Source organism: Nicotiana sylvestris, chromosome 1 (genome assembly GCF_000393655.2).
Source record: "Nicotiana sylvestris chromosome 1, ASM39365v2, whole genome shotgun sequence".
In the NCBI taxonomy this organism is placed as follows: Eukaryota; Viridiplantae; Streptophyta; class Magnoliopsida; order Solanales; family Solanaceae; genus Nicotiana; species Nicotiana sylvestris.
This window is the reverse complement of record NC_091057.1, coordinates 106,164,968-106,186,490: the sequence shown is the minus strand read 5'-3', so window position 1 is coordinate 106,186,490 and position 21,523 is coordinate 106,164,968. Positions and strand designations below refer to the sequence as shown.

The 21,523-nt window shown below is 37.2% G+C and overlaps 1 protein-coding gene across 1 annotated transcript; it reads left to right on the top strand.

The window, feature by feature from the left end:
- Window positions 1-9,383: 9,383 nt before the first annotated feature.
- Window positions 9,384-20,056, top strand: LOC104226615 (RGS1-HXK1-interacting protein 1). Its single transcript, XM_009778644.2, has 9 exons — window positions 9,384-9,805; window positions 15,744-15,810; window positions 15,899-15,976; window positions 16,833-16,885; window positions 17,175-17,258; window positions 17,406-17,458; window positions 17,550-17,614; window positions 17,770-17,828; window positions 19,615-20,056. Exons 1-9 carry the CDS (start codon window positions 9,530-9,532, stop codon window positions 19,702-19,704), a joined length of 825 nt encoding a protein of 274 aa, XP_009776946.1. The 5' UTR covers window positions 9,384-9,529; the 3' UTR covers window positions 19,705-20,056.
- The last annotated feature ends 1,467 nt before the right edge of the window (window positions 20,057-21,523 follow it).

Below are 21,523 nucleotides of genomic sequence, written 5' to 3'. Positions count from 1 at the left end.
AGTCCAAAATGCATGTCATGATCATTAAGGCTAGTTATAATAAAAAAAGAAAAAAACTCTTCCTTTTATCCTTCCCAACTGGGGCATTTCTTGTTAATACTATTTTTTTGCATCATTGTGTCCCATCACCTTGAGTCAGTCCTTGTCAAAATAAGCAAGAAAAGATTTCAAAATCTGCTACCAGCTTTTCAGTCGCACCAAAGTAAATTTGGTCAGAACACTCAGTTGTTATTGTCAACATGCCTTGAGGAATCATGCAAAGGCACCCCAAAAGACTCTTGTCAGCCAACTTGGCGCAAACAAAGATAACTTGCGATTCTCTATGACAGACAAATTGCTCAAAAACAAGAAGTCATTCAAGATATCATAGAAGGTCACCTAAGAAAAGATCTCCAGTTAGGATAAGGCTGATTGAGCCACAAATACAAATGGTACTAGGTGTGAAACAATTAAGGTTGATGCAAAGCAAAAGTTTCTTGAAACCGACTCAAGGTGATTGAGCAAAAGTCAAGCTGCTCAAGACTCAAGGCTACAAACCGACTACCATTTTCAAAACTGAAAAATTTTCTTTGTATGAAACAGGAACAAAACAGTGCAAGGAAAGTGATTCAAAAAAAAAAAGAAAAAAAAGAAAAACAAAAACAAAAAAAGAGAAGAAAAAGAAAAGAAGAGAAAAGCCGACAAAGGGAAGTTTCTCAAATCTTTGCTTTTATTTGTCTTGCTATTGTACATTAAATCTTGCCATTGATATTCACATTTTTTCCTCCTAGGATAAAAAGTCCTAGTCTGATGGATTTTTCCCTCAATCAAAATCTTAGTCTGATGAATCTTTCTCCTAAGATATGTAAAAAAATGGACCTAGTCTGATGAACTTTCTCCTAGGATAAACGCCTTAGTCTGATGAATTTTTCTCCTAAAGTGGAAGACCTAGTCTGGTGAATTTTCTCCTAGGATCAAAATCTTAGTCTGATGAATCTTTCTCCTAAGATAACCAAAAAAAAGAAAACCTAGTCTGATGAACTTTCTCCTAGGATCAAAATCTTAGTCTGATGAATTTTTCTCCTAAGATAGAAAATTTAGTCTGATGAATTTTCTCCTAGGATAAAAATATTAGTCTGATGAATATTTCTCCTAAGATAACAAAAAAAGGGAACCTAATCTGACGAATCTTCTCCTAGGATCGCAATCTTAGTCTGATGAATTTTTCTCTTAAGATAGAAGACCTAGTATGATGAACTTTCTCCTAGGATAAAAATCTTAGTCTGATGAATCTTTCTCCTAAGATACCAAAAAAGAAGTAGAAAAGAGACCTAGTCTGATGAACTTTCTCCTAGGATCAAAATCTTAGTCTGATAAATCTTTCTTCTAAGATAGAAAACCTAGTCCGATGAATTTTCTCCTAGGATAATAATTTTTTTTTAAAAAGGGAAGCCTGAATTTGAAAAAAAAAGAGGGGTCAATTTTTAGTTTTCTTAAGTTATCAATGTTTAGTTTTCTTGAAATCAGGGGCCCCGCCTAGAGAATAGGGTCAGTCTTTACTTTAGTCAAGTTTAGCTTATAGTTTTCCGCAAGTTCAATCACGTTTAGGAGACGCACATCCTAGTCAAGCCATTAATTTTACTCTCATCATTGCATCATTCATCATCAGCGTAAGGGATTTATAGTTCTGCTAACAACTCACAAATCATCCTAGGGCAAACTGGGGTAGAAAAGTTTCTTTTGTTGTCTATTTTGTTGTAGTATCAAGCACCCACCTGGAGAACAAAGGAAGACAATTCAAGTTTCAATGGAAAGCAATTTCGAAGGAGGACAGTTCAAATTCAGCAATCAGGCGCCCACCTGGAGAACAAGGGAAAACGGTTCAAGTTTCGAAGGAAGACAGTTCAAGTTTCAAGGGAAAACAATTTGAGTTTCAAGGGAAAGCAGTTCAAGTTTCAAAGGAAGTCAGTTCAAGTTTTAGCAATCAGACGCCCACCTGGAGAACAATGGAAGTCATTTTAGAAATCAATTCAAGTTAGAAGTAGCGGAAGCTCACTTCAAGAATGCGAGTCAACGATCCGAGATGACCAACAGAAGTAGTCTCAATCCAAAAAAAAGAAAAAAAAGAGAAAAAAATGTGAATCCAAAATGCATAAGCAAGAAAAAGATGTGAACTGCTCAAAACGTGGTTAAGGTCATGAGCGCTAAATGTCTGGTCTTGATCCAAAAGGTAAAGAAAGATGAACTAGCACCTGCAGCTAACAAGCGCCATGGTTCAAATCTAAAGTCCGCATGAAGAACCATTCAAGACTCAAGGTCAAGCTTCAGAAGACTCATAGATAGGAATCTTGTAATTCGTAGCTGATAGGTTTGTTTAGTTCTCTTAGATTTTGATTTTGATGTAATAATGGGACCGCGGACCGGAACTTCGACGGCACCTCAATCGACTCTCCACCTCGGTATACTCCATCATCTCACTTACTTTTGAACTACACGTGGCCTGATTCCTTTATAGCCAAGGACATGTAGGCAACTTAGATACCAAGGCTCGGTCACATTCGCCTTCCTCTTAGTTTTTGGTCTCTGTAAATAAGGGTCGGGTCAAAAAACCTGTCTAGTCGTTCTTTGTCTGAAAATATCTCATATTTCCGGTCAAAGAGGGGTAGCTGTAGACATGTGATTTTTGACCCTCCCCAAGATTTTTTATATTTTAGCATGTAAATATTTAATTTAGGCCTAATATCTCTATTTCAACTAATTTTGACTCTTTTACTTTATTATTACAAGAAAATGAAAATTACAAAAAAATAGCTTTATTAATGTTTTGTAGTCATTTTTAATCTTGAAAAATACCAAAAATAGTTTTGTTTTAACGGTTAGTCTTATCTTAATAGTTATTTTACTTAAGTAGGATTAATTGGTAAATGAGGTCGTATTTTTAGTCTTGTTCACGGAGGAAGAATAAAATTCGGGCTCAAACGACCCATTTTTAGGCTTAATTTTCGGACCTAGCCCATAATAACCCAAGCCCAATACCCCAAAACTCTTAAACTTAGACTTAAAAATAACCCTAGACTAAAAATGAGACCTCAGCCGTTTTTTGCAAGGGCCAGCCGTTATCAGATTTGACAAAGAGACCTAAGACCTTTCTTCTTCAAAAAAGCTTAACAAAAAAGCCTATCGTGAGGAGATCAGCCATTATTCATAAGTTTGGACCCTAAAAAACCTTCAGTTCCTTCATCTTCTTCAACAAGGGTATAACAAAAAACCTAAGGAAAAAGAAAAGCTCCCAGCAGCCGGAACAAAAACGACCCCCACCCCATCGACTCACCTGTTTCAACAACGACAGCCACCGCACCTCACGACTCACCCCATCACCGGAAACTCGCATACACCACCTGCATCCATCTCTCTCATGCCAAATACACACACACACACACACACAAAGTTGCAACTCTACTAAAGCAACCCCGTGAAGCTTCACCCACATGTTTCCATCACCACTGTAGGTCTGCTAGAGAACCATTATGAACGACCCTTGAAGTTCAAGTTCGTCGGCCAAGATAGGGTTCTCTGGCAACGTTTGAGGTCTGTTTGAGGCTCACCATCGAAGCTTCGATCGAAGCTCTTGTTCGAGCTCTCTATTCGATTTTCCGGTCGTCATTTTGTCGTGGACTTTTCTTAGTGTGTATTTGCTATTGGATTCCAATGGAGTTTGATTGAGTTTGTTTTGGTTTCGAACGTTCCGGTGCTGATCCGGGTTTCCGTCCACGGTTCATTACAATTTTAGTTCAAAGTAGTGAAACGATTAATTTCTAACTATATTGAGGTTCGTTTCTTACTCTGATTTCTAAATAATCTCTCTGTGTTTTTTATTATCGGTCTGGGTGACTTCGAATGATTTATAATTGTTCCCCTGCTTCATTGTTTGTTTGATATTTGCTTGATACAAATATGAGTTAATTAGTTTCTAGAAATGGGTACAAAAAATTTCCACTGTTTCATTGTTTGTGTGAGATTTTCTTGATACAAATATGAGTTAATTAGTTTCCAAAAATGGGTACAAAAGGTTTTGGGTTTCTTAAGACCAGTTGTTGGCAGAGATCTCGAAATCAATATGATCTGAGTCTTGGTTAATTCTTGTCACGATTCCTTTATTATGCTTTTACTAATTGAACCATTAGGAGTATGTTTAAGACTACCACACCCGGATAGGCGAACGTTAAGCACGTAATTGATTTATTACAACTATGGGTATAGCTCCCGTGACGTGGTCGTGATACTTAATTCCGAATTAGTTTTAAATATGAACATTCTTAGTTTAATGCTTTTCCTTTAATAAAATTGAGATGTGACATCCAATCACCTAGTCTATGGCCCTCACATAAATACAAAATTAGTATAGAAGATGCCTTGAACTTTTATAGTTGCTTTAGGCTCGTTAATTGAATAATTATCATGGCAACGGGTACGGTTCCCGTGATGTACTTTGTGATGCTTAATTTCTAAAAATCCGGGGGTACATTTATGTGACCTGACCCCAATTTAATCTTGTTAATAAATTAAACATATTGTGGATCGTGGGTACGACTCCCGTGTCACGATTCGCAATGTGTACCAACAAACAAGTGTACGACAATCGTAACTTGTTCCTAAATAATTCCATAAATAATATAAAAGCGGTTAAAAGGTTAAAAATGCACAATAGGTATAAAACATGTCATTAATCAGATAAGGCAAATTGATAATAGTTGAGTGACCGTGCTAAAACCACGGAACCCGGGAATGTCTAACACTTTTTCCAGGGTTAATAGAATTCCTTACCCGGATGTCTGTGTTCGCAGACCATAAATAAGAGTCAAACTTCCTCGATTTGGGATTTTAAATCGGTGACTTGGGACACCATAAATTATCCCAAGTGGCGACTCTAAATTTGAATATATATAATCCCATTTCTATTTATGTCACTTAAATTGGAAAAACTCCTTATATCCCCTCGGGTGTAAAAAGGAGGTGTGACATCAATGTCATGACTAGGATCAATTTGTCTGTAGAACATGCCATCAGTATATTCTTGAACAACCTTAAACCTAAGCTTAGTAGTGCAGTGAAGGTTGGTCATCCTTGTACCCTCCTAAAGTAAAGTCATCAGGGGAATAGCAGGAAACAATAGTAGAAACATGTTTAGGAATTATGCAGGAAACTTTAGGAAACATGTAGTTGCTAAAATGGATAGCAGTAGAATAAAGAGGTTGACTCAAGCTGAGATGGATGAGAAGAGGTCTACGGGCTTATGCTTCTTATGTGATGAGAAGTATGTCATGGGGCATAAGTGCAAACCAAAGAGACAATTGTTCTTATTGGAGCTTGAAATTAAGGAGGATTGGGGGGGGGGACAAGAAGAGGAATCAGAAGCATAAGTGGATATAGATGGAGAGGAAGTAGCAAAAAATACCGAGAATTGTGCCATATCCTTGCAAGCTCTCAATGAGACTTTAGGCTTCAAAACCTTGAGATTGAGAGGCTTTACTGAATAGAAGCCACTTGAAGTGTTTATTGACTACAGGTCTACACATAACTTTATGAATGAGGAAGTAGCAAAAAGACTGGGTGTGTGGTTGAGGACTTCAAACCTCAATTGGTACAAATTACAGATGGCGGGGAGATAACTACTTCAAAATATGTAGGGGTTTCCAACGGTTAATGCAAGGAGATAAATTCCAATATGATTTTTTTCATCTTTCCTATAGGCAAGAGTTATATAGTTTTGGGAATACAATGGTTGCGTCCTATATAATATATCAAATTCAACTTCAGAAAGTTGATGATGGAGTTTTAATACCAAGGAAAGGTGCTTAAAATGCAAGGTATTCAACCTAAGTTCAAGAATGTGCAAGCCAGGTCCCTTGAGTCTATGACACTGATGGACTCTCAGTTCTTTATGGTCAAAGTTAAAGATAAAGAACAGGAAATAGAGCCTACAGAAGAAGGAGAACCTGCTGAAGTTCAAGAAATACTAAGAGCATATGAGGCAGTCTTTGGAGAACCTACACAACTATCCCCACCAGATGAGTGCTTGATCATCAAATTCCTCTTTTTGTAAGGTTGTTCAGTTGTGAATTCCAGACCTTATAGGTACTTCCCATTACAAAAAGATGTTATTGAAAAGATAGTGCAAAAAATGATGAAACAAGGTATCATTCAATACAGTTCCAGTCCTTATGCCTCACCAGTGGTACTTGTGGGTAAAAAAGATGGTTCATAGAGGCTGTATGTAGACGACATATCCCTGAACAAAAAGATAGTAAATAATAAGTTTTCAATCCCTATCATTGAAGAATTATTGGATGAGTTAGGAGGATCATAAGTCTATTCTAAGATATACTTGAGAGATAAGTACCATCAAATAAGAATGGTTGCTTCAAATGTGCATAAAACAACTTTCAAAACACACTCAGGATATTATGAGTATTTGGTTATGCCATTTGGCTTAACCAATGCACCTTCTAGTTTTCAAGGGTTGATGAACCACATATTTCAAAAACATCCTAGAAGATTCACCCTTGTCTTCTTTGATGACATTCTAATTTATAGCAAGGATTTGCAGGAGCACTTGCAATAGATTAAAAATGTGTTTGACCTGTTAATTCAGCATCAATTGTTGGCTAAAGGAAGCACATGTGTCTTTGCTACAAAAAAGGGTAGAGTACCTGGGCATTATATCTCAACTGAGGGTGTTTCAACTAATCCACATAAGATTGAAGCAGTGAAATCTTGGCCTAAACTTGGTTCCGTGAAACAACTGAAGGGGTTTTTTGGAATGGCTGGCTACTACAGGAGATTTATAAAAGGATATGGAGTAATCAGTGAGCCTCTTACAAATTTCTTAAATAAGGATAACTTCAATTTTAATGAAAAGATATGAAAGGACGTCTGCAAACTCAAGGCAACTCTGACATTTGCCCCAATTATAGCTCTTCCTGATTTCAACATTCCCTTCATTGTGGATACTATTTCAACTGATCCACATAAGATTGAAGTAGTGAAATCTTGGCCTAAACCTAGTTCTGTGAAACAACTGAAGGGGTTTCTTGGACTGGCTGGCACTACATGAGATTTATAAAAGGATATAGTGTAATTAGTGAGCCTCTTACAGATTTCTTAAAGAAGGATAACTTCAATTGGAATGAAAATATATAGAAGACCTTCTGCAAACTCAAGGCAGCTCTGACATTTGCCCCAATTCTAGCTCTTCTTGATTTCAACATTCCCTTCATTGTGGATACTGATGCGTGAAACGTAGTGATAGGGGTTGTTCTCATGCATAAAGGGAAACCAATTACCAACCTGAGCAAGGGTTTATTAGCACAATACTAAGCCTTATCTGTCTATGATAAGCAATTGTTAGCTTTGGTAATGGCCATAAAAAATGGTCTCAGTACTTAACTAGAAGACACTTCACTATGAAGACTGATCAAAAAGCTCTCAAGTTCCAACTAGAGCAGAAATTGCACACTAGTTCACAGTTCAAATGGATAGCCAAACTCATGCAGTATGATTTGTCTACAGAGTACAAGAACAGAAGAGAAAACAAGGCAAGTGATGCCCTCTCTAGACTACCAATAGTGGAGTTATCTGCTATGACCCTATCCATTATCTAAACGGACATGTTAGAGCTGATTAGAAAGAGTTAGGAAGTTAATGATGAACTTAAATATAATAAAAGCCATTGATGAAAAATGACAGGAATATAAATGGTACACCTTTAAACATGGTCAGCTAAGGAAGTATGACAAGTTAGTTGTAGGTCCAGATGTGCAATTGAGAACCTTCATTATGCAGTTATGGCATGATTCTCAGGTTGGAGGGCACACAGGGATTGACCACACATTTAAGAAGATATAAGCCTTATTTCATTGGAAGGGGTCGAGGGATGATGCACATAAGTATGTTAAAAGCTGTGATATTTGCCAAAGACACAAATATGACAGTGCACCTTACCCTGGAATTCTACAATCTCTAAAGCTGCCTACATCAGCTAGGAGTAGCATTAATATGGATTTCATAGAAGGACTCCCTAAGTCAAAAGGGAAGACATTTATATGAGTAGTAGTTGACATGTTAAGTAAATATGCACATTTCATAGGTCTCTTCCATACCTATTCAGCTGGAAATATTACAAAGCTCTTCATAGAGCACATACACAAACTGCATGGAATGCTTGAGGACCTAGTTAGTGACAGAGATCTAATCTTCACTAGTAAAGTATGGCAAGAGTTGTTTGCCATAATGAGGGTAACCCTCAACATCTTATCACCCTCAAACTGATGGCCAAATAGAGGTGGTGAACATATCAAAAAGCTCTACTTGGCTGCAGCTGAATGGAAGTATAGTACTACATTCTATTATTCCATTCAGACAACCCCTTTTGAAGCACTATATGGTCAACCACCCTCATTACATCTTCCCTATGTTGCTGGGGATTCTGGAGTGGAGGAGGTGGATAGGTATATCCTTAAAATGGTAGGACATAATTTTTCTAAGCTCTTAGCAAGTTATTATAGACCTTATTAGATCTTGTAGAAGATAGGAAATGTTGCTTACAAGTTATCCCTACCTCGTGAGTTGCTACTTTATCCTACATTTCATGTGTCCCGGTTAAAATAATGCCATAAACTGCCCAATACTATCCTTTATCCTCCAATTTTAGATCTTGCCAGCCCTTAATACCCATAGCCTCACAAGATACTTGTCAGGCGCATGATACAAAAGGGTAACAAAGTTGTCTCTCAAGTTTTGGTTCAATGGTCACAAGTGCCAGCTGAGCAGGCCACATGGGAAGAATACCCAGTGAGGTTTCCATCTTTGTTTCCTTAAGTACAAGAAAGATTTTTACAATGGAGAACTAATACGAATATGTAGTAGTGAAGCTTGCGGCGGTTGTACATCTTGTTGAGTTAGTAATATAGTTAGTTAAGTTAGTTAAGCTAGAGTGTTTTATTAAAGTTTGTTAGTCAGACACTTGAGTCCCTTAAGTTTCCCCGTCCATAGTTATTATAGTTACACATACGTCCCCTAATTTACTCTGTCTTATTCACATCTAGTCCAGATCATTTATGTTAGAATCTGGCAGAGAAAATGTCAGAGGTGTTGAGCTCATCAACCTTCTATATGCTTGTAATTCCTTCATTTTGAGTATGAATTAAAACCATGTTTTACTTTCGTGCTTCGTCTTTCAATTTTCTTCCTTTCATTGCATTTTTCTTCCTTGTTTCTTTTGTTTCTTTTTTACGGTTCCATTGATTTTTGCATCAGCTGCCTTAAGCCAAAGATGGAAAGTTCATTACAGAAAAAGACAAAAGGATGAAATATTAGGGACCGAACAAGAACAATAGGTTTAACGAGGACAAATTGCAGCCAAAGTGAAAGTAGGGGGACCAAAATTTACTTTCCTCGTCGAATAACCCAAGCTGGATCCTTGCAAAAAATCGGGTCTCTTACCTTCGCTCCAAAAGTCTTTTCACGAAACGCTAAATCGCTCGACAAATCAATGGCGGCAATCGCCGAATCATCTGAAGCAAATGCAGACTCGCCGTCGCCGTCGCCGTCTCCGTCGTTACCAGCAGATAGAGTTAAGCATGAAGACAAGTCGGATACCGTGGGACAGGGACTTGGAGAGTTCGTCCCATGGATCGACAACGCAGTGCAACAGGCGCAGCTTGCACAGAAGACAGTAGAAAACACATTAGAGAATGCAATTGTGGTGACCAAATCTCGTCTTGATCGTCTTTTAACCACCTCCTCTGTACACTTCAATCAAACACTTGTAAGCTCCAGTTATTATCGCTTTATATGTTTGCTTTATGCCTCATCCGCGTTAGAAATTATATTTCCTACTGCAAGTGTTTGTTTGTGTATTTTCTTCTAAATTAGCTGTTTGATCCCATAGTTCCATATCAACTTAATTACAAGCGCAATTGCTTTCGTTGGTGCACAATTCAGTTTGAATGCTTTATGTTTTCGGTGGAAAATGTTTTAACTTGGGAACTTTTCCATGATTTGATCGAATATTAAAGTTGATGACATATAATAATTATACAAGGTAGGATAGTATTTGATGTTGATAACATTCTCTATGTTTTTTTTAGTAACGGTGGTAACTGGCCAGCTTGTGTGCACCTCAACTATTCCACCGATTACCTACTATCTCCTACTAGTACAGAATATCGGGTAACTCCGGCCAAAGCTTAGGTAGACGAAAAGAAATCATCTAGTATGCTTTGCCTCCGCTAGGATTAGAATCTGATACCTCATGGATCTCCTCTCACTACAACAATCTCTAAGTTATAATTGAAGTGATATGGATAAAGATATGTGATATTTGTGAAGGAAAATGACTTATGTCAGTAAGTGATAGAAGTCATTTGCTTAGAAAAAGTGAGTATTTGCTCCCTTTTGGTGGAAGTGTTTTGTTGGAGAAAATATCTTTCACAATTCAAAGTAACAAGAACTGGAAATTATGTTCCACAAGGAAAGCATTTGTACCCCGTGCCAAAACACCCTTATCTTGATCCAATTTCAAGTATATTGGACAACCATAGAAGCACATCTATTTTTGAATGAATTAAGACTTGAGGAATTAAACTACCAAATCTTTTTTTTTTTGATAAGGAACTACCAAATCTTAGTTTGTTGATGTCCATCACCAGTATGTCCCCTTTTGGTGCATACGTAATCAATGAAACAGAAGATTGTTTCATTATAGTGAGAGTGATGTAGAAATCACTAAAAAGATTCCTTTTATTTCACTTGTATTTGAGGTGTAAAGAGAGAATAATATGTTCTGTTACTGTGGAGATAGCTGGCAATATGATAGATAATTGTGGATGTCTACGTCGAGTAATATAAACAGCTTGAAGGTACTTTTGGCACTGACTTGGCATTTACTAATAAAAATTTAGTTTAAGGAAAAATAATGGGTTTGTCCAGGATACTAAAAATGCAATTACATATTTGCATTATTCACCAATTATTGATTTTGTTATGGTTTTTTGACTTCTATTATGCTCTCTATGGTAATTTGGATTTTAGAAGGAATTAAGGCTCATCTGATTTGAATCAGGAGCGAATTTATAGGGGAGATTATAGGACATGTGAACCCATGGTTTCTTGTTATGAATTAGGCTGATAGAAACTTCTATTAATTACATAGTAGTCCCTTGACTTCTTAGAATTACAGTAAATCCTTTTCTTTAGCTTTATAATGTAATATTTCCTCATAGTTAGAGGCATCTGAAATGAAAATCTAAGCTTTTCTTTAAAATTTTCCTTTCTTCTTTGTTTCTTTTCCTTTGCTTAATTCATGACGATTCCAACATGGGAATCGTTACATTTGGTATCAGAGCCGACGATTCTCTGCTGTTCATCGGTGTTAATGTCACAGTCCGGCGCAGGTTCAAATCAGTTGGAGCAACATATTCAAACTTTTATGGAAAGATCGAACAGAAAACTGCAGTATATGGAAGAATGGTATCAAAATCGTTTCAGAACCTTCCATAATTCAGAAAATCAGTATAACCTTCAAAGTTCAGAGTGTGGGCAGCGGGTTTTCGACGACCTGTATTCATATCATCAGTATCTTGGTGCAAATCCAAGTTTTTATCGAGATTCCTGTAGTGATTTCACTGGTGGATTCGCTAACCTAACGAATGGAGGATGGAATTATCTCGATTCACCCACAAATGCTTACTTTTACCAGAATCCATATGCTTACCATTTTGACGGTAACTATCCAGGTTTCTATTTGGTTCGGTTGGGTGATGGTTCTGTTGTGGCAGTGACAGCCGCTGGGGCTGCTCCTATACACAGAGACCAGCAGACAGTGACGAGTAGGTTCAGGAAAAATAGGAAGACGAGAGCATACGTCAGTGCCTGCCATGGCCGTATCAGAAAACATATGAAATATTTTGGCAGTGGAGGAAAGACACGCCGCATGTACCATCACAGAATACTCTTTGATAAATACCATTTTGGTTACTTCGGGAAAGTGGGTATGAACCATGTTCAAAAACGCAGGAACTTGCCTATGCAAGAAATGACTGGAATATCATCTCTCCAGAACGACGTCTTAGAGAAAGCTGTACAGGAAGAAGAAGAAGATTCTGGTAATGGTGATGTTGAGTGTGTACAGATGGAAGGAGAAGATGAGAAGGAAGGAATCTCGGTGGAGGACCAACTGTTTGATATAAGTTCTCACAGAAATGAGGTTGAGCTGCAATGTGGATTTGATAACAGGGAATCCTTTGTGGTTCCTACTGTTGGCCTAGACTATGAAGTGCTCTATGAGACTGAGAACTTTGTTTCTAAGGAGATCTTGATTGCTGAATCTAAAAGGGAAGAGAATATGCTAAAGGATGTGAAAGATGTTGGTACTGAAATTGCAGTAAATCAGGTGGGAAAGATGTTCGATGAAAGTTCTCAAAGGAACAAAACAGGGTTTATGAAGGAGTTTAGGAATAAGGATGTTTCCTTTGGTCCCTTGAGACATAATTCGGGTGATGATGGACTATTAGAAATTGAAGATAAAACTGCTAAAAGTATAGGAGAAAACGTTAACTACGTGTTTGATAAATGTTCTCAAAGAGTCAGGGAGACTTTTGAAGAACTTTTAATCCTTGTATGTGACCTAAAGAATGATAGTCCAACATTCAACAAGGATTTAGAGCTAGAGAGTGAATTTCTGCTTAGGGCCTGGAGGGAAAAGGTAGTTTTCATGACCTACGATGACGATAAAATAGTTTATGATATGAGAGAGCTAATAGAAAAATATATGAGTGCTACTTCTTCTACAGGTACAGTCTCATCCGACAATAGTGTTTCCTCAATTCCTGTCAATCCTTCTCATTTTAAAAAAATCGTACCTACCAGATGTGTTATTCCCCTTGCTGATATACAAAGTTGGGGTGCAAAAGAAATATCTAAGAGTGGTTCTATGTTAATTCCAGAAGTTGATGCTACTGTTTTGGTCTCAATTGGTTTTGCACCTTCAACTACCCTTTCAACTGTAGTTCATCTAAGTTGGATGAGGTACTCATGCCAGATCCATTTGATGATAGGTCTTACACTGTTTTTAGGTTAGCGTTTACAGAGGTCAAAGATGTTGTGTGCTTGGACAAAGAATTAAGTGACTTTGCATCATGGTTAAGTGGTTCTTATGTGAGTGGAGAGCCAACAATTTCCTTTGAGAATAAGGTAGATTTAAGGTTTCAGTTGACAAAGAAAGCAGACACAGATTTTGTACCATATCTTATTTCACTCATGTGTAATGTTCAAAGAGTAGTGAAGATACACCAAGATTGGTCGGGAGGTGTACGCCATCTATCTGAGCAAAAAACTGGAAGATGTGATGGCTTCAAGTCCCCCAAAGGGTATTACGGAGCAGCAGGTGTTGCACAGGTTAGCCAGATTGTTGACTACTGTGATTTTGAGGATGTTTGAAACCTTAAATGCAGTATATCAAGTTCAAATTGTGGCTGCACTATTAGAGTACGAAGGCTATCGTTTTCAGCCCCCTAATCCGAACAAAGATAAGCTTCAGTCCTTGTGTGATTGAGCTTGTGAGGTTGAACTTAAAATTCAACATTGCAGGGTACTTGAGTGAGGAGATTGAGGTTGTGAAGATGAAATTTAGAGAGAATTGGTTACTTTGTGTGGGTGCTATATTTCTACTGTTATATTTCGCATTGGGTGGAATTGGATTCTCACGGGATGGTGTGAAGAGGAGGTGGTTGATATGGTATCAATGCAATGTACCATTGAGGTATTCTGTGCATTCAGATCTTGCTTCTCAATATGCTTGCCTTAATATGCTCAATGTGAAGGGTTTAACTAATGAGGTAAATGAGAAGTTTTTCAAAGTAGTTGCATATGATAACTCTCTGCAAAAAGGTAACATTATATTCAAAGCTAATTCGGGGCTCAATTATGTAGCTAATGGGTCATCTTTCTACAAGAAAGAAATTCCTTGCTTTAGAAGGGCTGGGATTAAAAACTTGGTGGGGCTAAGACTATTACAGATATTATTGATTGTATTAGCTTTGGATAGAGCTAGTATAATAACTTGTGGTATCTTTGAGAGATGTTTTAAGGATTGGATTATAACACCTGGTTATGATAGTATTGTCATCATCTCCATTAGCCATCAGACAAGAAAATACAAGGTACCAACAACTAATGTTTTGCTGGGTCTTTTTGTGATTATGCTTGTCATGCTTTCCATTTTTGGATCAGTTGATTTCTTGAGTGGAATAGATAATATGTTCATATTGGGGAATGACGGAACAACATTAGCACTAGCTAGCCATTTAAAGGTCTTGGCATTCGCAGTTGGTGATTTCATTCCTAAGTTGGTGTGTTATGTTTCTTCCGGGTTTTGCCGCAATGATTACTCTGTTGACTTCCTTCTTCAAATCGCTGCTTTTGTTTCCATGACTTGTTTAAATTTTTTGAAAGCTCAAGTTAGCAAGATCAATGGTGTTGGAAAAACTAAAGCAAAGCAATATTATGTCAATGTTGTGAACATAACACAGATGCGTGTTTCGCTCGATGGTGATGGTAGCTTTGCAGGGCGATGTGTTGTCTATGAGACATGGCATCTGAGTGTTCTTCCAAAGTACACAACTGATGGGACCAATTACATTGTGGTGAGTACTCAAGTGGGATTCACTATGGATCCAAGGGGTGGAAGATCATCTCAGTACTATACTGATATTGAAAAAGTTTTGAATTCTCCAATTTTCCTTGACAATGGTGATGATGACGAGGTTGTTGCTATGTGCGTGAATGTGTTGCAGAATGGCACCAGAAATTCCACTCAGATGTCGTGGGTGATATTTTTTGTTATCGTAGATTTCTCTAGTTGCACTTCACACACAAGTGTCATTGGAGCAGTGATGTCTTTGTCAATTTCCATTGAGCAGTAATGTCTATGTCAATTTCCATTGCCAGTCTTCTATGTCAATCTTGAGGACAAGGTTGATCCAAAGGAGGGTGGAATGTTATGAATTAGACTGATAGACACTTCTATTAATTACATAGCAGTCCCTTGACTTCTTAGAATTACAGTAAATCCTTTTCTTTAGCTTTATAATGTAATATTTCCTCATAGTTAGAGGCATCTGAAATGAAAATCTAAGCTTTTCTTCTTTAAAATTTTCCTTTCTTCTTTGTTTCTTTTCCTTTGCTTAATTCATGATGATTCCAACATGGGAATCGTTACATGTCTCCGCAAAATTAGATATTTTATGTAGGTATTTTTTAAAATTGGTATAATATTATTTGTTTGCTCCCATGCTCCAAGAAGGTTGAATGATGCTCTTGGTTGAGGGTTGAGTTATTTACCAAGAGTAATAGGGATCAATTCCCAACTTTCCCTCCTTTTTTCCCAATAATGCACCCATGTACTAGAAATCCTAGACATGCTTTGAATGTCAGACCGGATGCTGCACTTTATGACAAGATTATATTATCCATATCATGCTTTTGTTTCCCCTCTGTCAGATCTCATCCCACCGTTTGCTTGTATTACATTAATTGGAGCAAATGGCTGATGATGCAACCCAGTTCTGTTTTTCTGAGACCTATTCCTTTTAGGACAACCCCTTGATTGTTCTGCCCTTAATAAGTTGGTTTCTTCTAAGTAATAATTATGTGTTATTCTTTTGTTCATTGCATAATGATTTAAATGTGATGCATGTTGGTTGCAGGATTCCTTGCAAGATCTGAAGTCTGAATATAGCGTATATGAGGACTTGGTTTTTGGGAAGATCAGAGGTTAGTTGCTACCATTGGTCCATTTGATGTGTTGTTTTTTAATTTCTCTTCATAGCCTTAGCTTTGATCAATGGAGAATGTGCTGCAGAGGGTCTTCTCCTCGCTGCTTCACACCCCCTAACAACTACTGGAGCTGTTCTTGGTGTTGGAGTCCTGGGTCTGAAAAGTAAGTCCTTTCAATTCTTTAGGTGCTGAATCAAATTTCAGGGATGGGCATATGCAGTTTGAGTTAGTCAAAGTGTTCTCTACTTAATACCTACTGCCTCTATGTCCCATGTGATAAAGGACTCAAAGGGTATTTGACTGTTGGACAACTCCTAATGCAATTGGCTCATTGGATAGTTTTGGCCAAAGCTAGAATTTCAGTAGTCTGTAATCAGCTTGCTTGGATTGGACTTTTCTTACTTGAGTATTATAGGCAGGCATACAATATATCACTTACATTATTTAATTAACCTCCCTTGTACTTTGTTAAAACTAGAGAGACCTCTTGTTCTGTTTACAATGACATGCTGTAGCATTAGGTATTGAACAGTTGGTACAAAAGTCTGCCCTTTTGTTATAGCTTCGTTCTTTGATTTGTCAAAGTTGTCGATGTATCCTATCTTTTATTGATAATTGCTATTTACTTTCACAAATTCATTAAGGAATGCCATGCCATGCCAAAGAATAAGGAAAGGTTTGACAGAAGATGGTGTTGCATTGATGTCTACTTCTGTCCTTTATTTAGTTGTCACATTTTCTAGTGCGGGTAAATTGGCAAGATATTGTCAACCTATCTTCTTGTTAATACTTAGCCTTCTGTGTGGAAGCTATTCAAAGGCAAGGTAAATGCAATTACTGGAAAAAAAATGTTCTTAGCAGACAAAAAGGGAGGTTAAAGATCGAAGTTATTATGAAAAACTAGAAGGGAGGTAATGTAATATAGTCTTCATGATATTGTACGCAAAGACACATACGTTTGAGCCAACCATATGGTCCTTCATCTCTATGTGTGCCTGATTGATATTTACTGCGTGCAGGGCCAAGACGTTTCTTGTACTACAGTGCAATGCGGCTATTTGTGAGTGAAGAGGTAACTACCTAAATGTTGTTTTCCATTTGACAGGAGTATATTTGATATACATTTGGGATTTTGGTGTATTATATGCTTAGGAACCAGTGATGAAAGAGGATAAATTGCTTATCCTTTTTATATAGTGAGATGTTTGATATGACTTGTTAATGATGGAAATCATTGCACTTAGGTATATTGTTTGGTTGGATTATCTTGGGTACTTTTGACAATTACCAGTAGCAGGTTATTTTATTAGAAACTATAGGACATTAATGATAGATTTCTAATTTTTAATTAATGGGAGCAGGCCTTGCTTTCTAGGGCCGATGCAAAAGTCAAAGAGTTACAGAAATCAATTGACTTTCTGAAGGCTGAAAGTGCGAAGTTGGAGGTATGACCATTTCTTTTCCCTGGTTTTAAGGTCACGATTCTTTAACTGGGCTGATTGCCTATTGATTAGTTTAGTAAAACAATTGTACTTTTTAGGCAAATCTGTTCAAGAACTGAAGTGGATCTTATTCGTACCTTATGATTGCAGAATCGGGCAGTACAAGCTGAAGGAGAGATGATACGTGGAAGGACTAAACTCAGGTTTGCATTTCCGGCTGGATTGTTGTGTATACTTCATGACTTGTCTATTTGAACAGGCTGGATTTCTGCTCAATCTTAATGCTTCATACAGGCAAGCAGGCAAACAAATCCGTAGTGTCATACAGTCAGCTTATAGGATAGAAAGGCAAGCTGCAGGTTTGCGATCAATCTCTCTGGTTATCCATGTTCAATTCTCAGTAATCCAAACTCTTGTCATATGGACGAGCCATAGCTGAAGCAAAATCGAAGTTCTTTTTCATCAGCGATTTGTTATGTAAGGAGCTTCTCCAATTAATATATGTTTTATCCAGGCCTGAAAGATGTTCTTAGGGAGCTTCCACGAAGAGAAGTTTCACGATTCCGGTCACAAGTAAGTCCCCTACACCACTCCTTTCTAATTTATCGAATAGGCTCATCTACTATTTATTTGATACAAGAAAATCTATAAGTGGGAAAACATGACTGATTGAGCCAGTTGATTTGCTATTTTTCCTTATGACTTTGCCTAAGAAACCATGCTCCCGTGAAATGTAATTTTGGGAGGGGACATGGGTTACAGGAAAACCAGGAATCTAATTTTTGCATCCTTAAGAGCCAACTTTACTTTTGTTTTCTCCCTTAAGTTATATCACAATCACCATCTGCCTGATCCCTCTAATACTAAATCTCTTATTGGTTAAACCACATTGCAATATATATATATATATATATATATATATATATATATATATATATATATATATATATATATTATAATTAAAATCAAACATAACATATTTGTACTCTTTTAGTTTGACTTTTTTTTTTTGACTGCTTCGCCTATTTAACACATTTTAACCACTTTGTCGCTATTGTTTTTGTTCTTGTCTCTTTGAGCGAGAATGAAAGAAGTTCAGGAATGCATACTTTGGTATGTTTTGGGATGTGGCATGATTATTTGTATGACATTTTTAGAGATTTTAGTGTAGTTCCCAAACCACAACGCCCGTCATTTACTTTGATATAAGAGAAGTTAAACCACATCAACAGATGTGAGAAGAAGATTAGTGAGCAATATATTTGACAGGCATTTTAAACTAAGTTCAATATTGTCAATATAGGGGATGTCAGACGTGTGGATGTGAGAATCTCTGAAAAAATTGAACAAAGACTTGGAAAAGATTAGCTTGGCTTCTCAAGAAAATTTTCGAAATACTTTTTGGATGAAGAAGTGCTTTGAGACATTTTTGAACAAGAAATTTCTCCTTCCTCTCACAAAACTCTACAGAACTTCAGAAATATTACAATTATTTTGAACACACATTCCTGTATGAACTTCTTTCTTTTGTCCCAAAATAATATTAGAAAAACTTCTTCCAAAAATTGCCACTAAATGGCTCCTTGATCTTTTAAGGTTCTTGCGAGACAGATGGAATCAACTAGGAGAGGAAGAAACACTTTCCTTCGAAAATTCCTTCAGAATATTAGTCGGTAGTGAGAAAATTAGTGTTTGTGTATTTTATTCATTAATGTGCAAAGCATGATTTATCAATGGAAGTTAGGGCCTATTGATTTATAATGATAATGTTTTGACCACGTGGATATGACATTCAGTGTATTTCATTAATCTGATATGTGGTGGTTTTAAATTTGTGATTTTCAAACGATGTTGCTGCCACGTGACCAGGAGGTCACGGGTTCAAGCCGTGGAAACAACCTCTTGCAGAAATGCAGGGTAAGGCTGCGTACAATAGACCGTTGTGGTCCGGTCTATCCCCGGACCCTGCGCATAGTGGGAGCTTAGTGCACCGGGCTGCACTTTTAAACGATTGAGATTCAAATGATGTATTTTCAAATGTAATTTTTAGAACCCAAAACGAGGTCTTCAATTGAATATTTGCTCTTTCAGTTAAATTTCATTTTTATCTTTCATTGAGCCGATGGTCTATTTAAAACAACCTCTCTATCCCCTCAAGGTAGGGGTAAAGTGTGCGTACACACTACCCTTCCCAGACTCCACTTGTGGGATTACACTGGGTTTTTTGTTGTGTTGTTGTTGCTCTTTCAGTTAAATTGTCCAAAGCATTAACATGCTATGGTAATGTTGTGAAATTATGGTGTATTTGGCTACAGTAACTATAGCATCTTTTTACTTTGAGGACATTTTCTGTTATTAGGTTTCCAACCTTGCTTCAGAGGCAAAAAAGGAAAGGAATGTTCTCACCAAGGAAGTTACGAAGATAAGCAATTATGGCATATCCGTCTGACTGAACTGCACTGTTTTTTTTTATATATGATCTAATACATGCTGGACGTGAGGTGCCAGATACTGTTTGGGGAGCTTTTTAGTTTGGTTATATCAACTCTAAACTTTGCTGCAGCCTATAGGAGTAATTTGGCATTCACTGATTCTGTGGGGGTGTTCGTTGGTCGGTTTGCTACGGTCTTGAAAGATTTTGGTTTCGGTAGTTTCGTTTTTAAAAATGTTATACTACCATACTGAATAAATTCAGTTTCGGTTTCTCACTTTTTGGTTTCGGTTTGTGCGGTATGATAACTTCTATATTACTCTTTAAAGTTGGATTCTATCAAGCAAACTTGTAATTGTGTTTTCTGAAACTGATTTTAGGTACTGTTAAAGACCCGTCTATGTGGTACCAACTAGTAGTAGGGATTGTTTTTGGTGCCTGGGTACTGTTGAAGGCAAGATTTAGAAAATCTCCTATTTGTCCTTAAAGTCAAATTACTTAGTTGCTGAATGAAATGGACTTGATTGGAACAAGAAGGAATTAAAAGACTAATACAAATTGTCGCAATTCATTTGAGAAGGATGTCTGTTAATTAACTGCGTTTGAACTTGTGAATGAAATATCATTGTAAGGTTAAAAACAGAGCATATTTGATGGGATTTAAAATGCCGCACCAAAGTAATGCAAGATGAGCACAAAATGAAAAGAACATTTTAGATTTAATTTAAAGCTAAAAAAGGACTGTAAATATGTCACTTTGTTCCCTTCCCTTATTGGGAGCCAAGGTATCTGCAGTAGCAGAAGATAAAAAGAGCAACTCTGTAGTGGTGACTATGAGAAGAGCACACATTAAACTATTCATAGTATATCAAGTCTCTCTCGCCTATCCAGACACGTGCAAAGCCAGCTTCCTTCCTGCATCACTCGCCTAGTAAATGTGATCATCAACAATAACTACAGTATCTAACAGCAAGCCTAATAATTTCTTACAAGTGGGTCTAGGAAAGGTAAGATGCACACAGCCTCGACCCGAGAATAGATGAAAAAAGTAATGGCAACAAGTATGAATAACAACATAAAAAGACCGAAGCTAAGAAAACAGTTATATTTTAGATAGTAATAGCAATTTATGAATAAAATGATATCATACAAACACTAATGCTAGCGAAATAGGTAAGACAAAGAGATACGCTCGACTATCTATTAGCCTTCAACCCTAATTCTCGACCTCCACACCTTTCTATCTAGAGCCATGTCCCGCCTAATAACCTCTCCTCAAGACTTCTTAGGCCTACCTCTGCCCCTCCTGATACCCATTGAGGCTAACCTCTCGCACCTTCTGACTGTGACTTCTATACTTCTCCTCTTAATATGCCGAACCATTTCAATCTCACCTTCCACATCTTTTCCTTTACAGGGGCCACTCCCACCTTATCCCGAATAACTTTATTTCTAATTTTATCCACTCTGGTATGCCCATACATCCAACTTAACATCCTCATCTCAACTACTTTTATCTTTTGGACATGAGAGTTCTTGACATGCTAATACTCTATTCGATATAACATAGTCGGTTTAACTACAACCTTTTTAAGTCTCGTGAATGTGATCATACTGCCTATATTCAAATCCAATTATGTATACTAGTTTTTTCAATAATTTTTTGGTATTTGGTCTCACTGGCTCGATAATTCAAATTCACCTTGTGAGTCCAGTATTAATTAGCACTTCTTATGATTCAACCAATCTAGATCTCTTTATTTCCAATGCTTGAATCCCAAAACTTGCTGGGTGAAAAATTCTCACCTATTTTGCTACATCCCTTAATGGTAATTAT

Coding starts and splice junctions, on each gene's coding strand:
- LOC104226615 (XM_009778644.2), top strand. CDS start 9,530: ATGGCGGCAATCGCCGAATCATCTGAAGCAAATGCAGACTCGCCGTCG. Junction 15,811..15,898: donor GGTTTTTGGGAAGATCAGAG/GTTAGTTGCTAC, acceptor AATGTGCTGCAG/AGGGTCTTCTCCTCGCTGCT. Junction 17,615..17,769: donor GATAGAAAGGCAAGCTGCAG/GTTTGCGATCAA, acceptor TGTTTTATCCAG/GCCTGAAAGATGTTCTTAGG.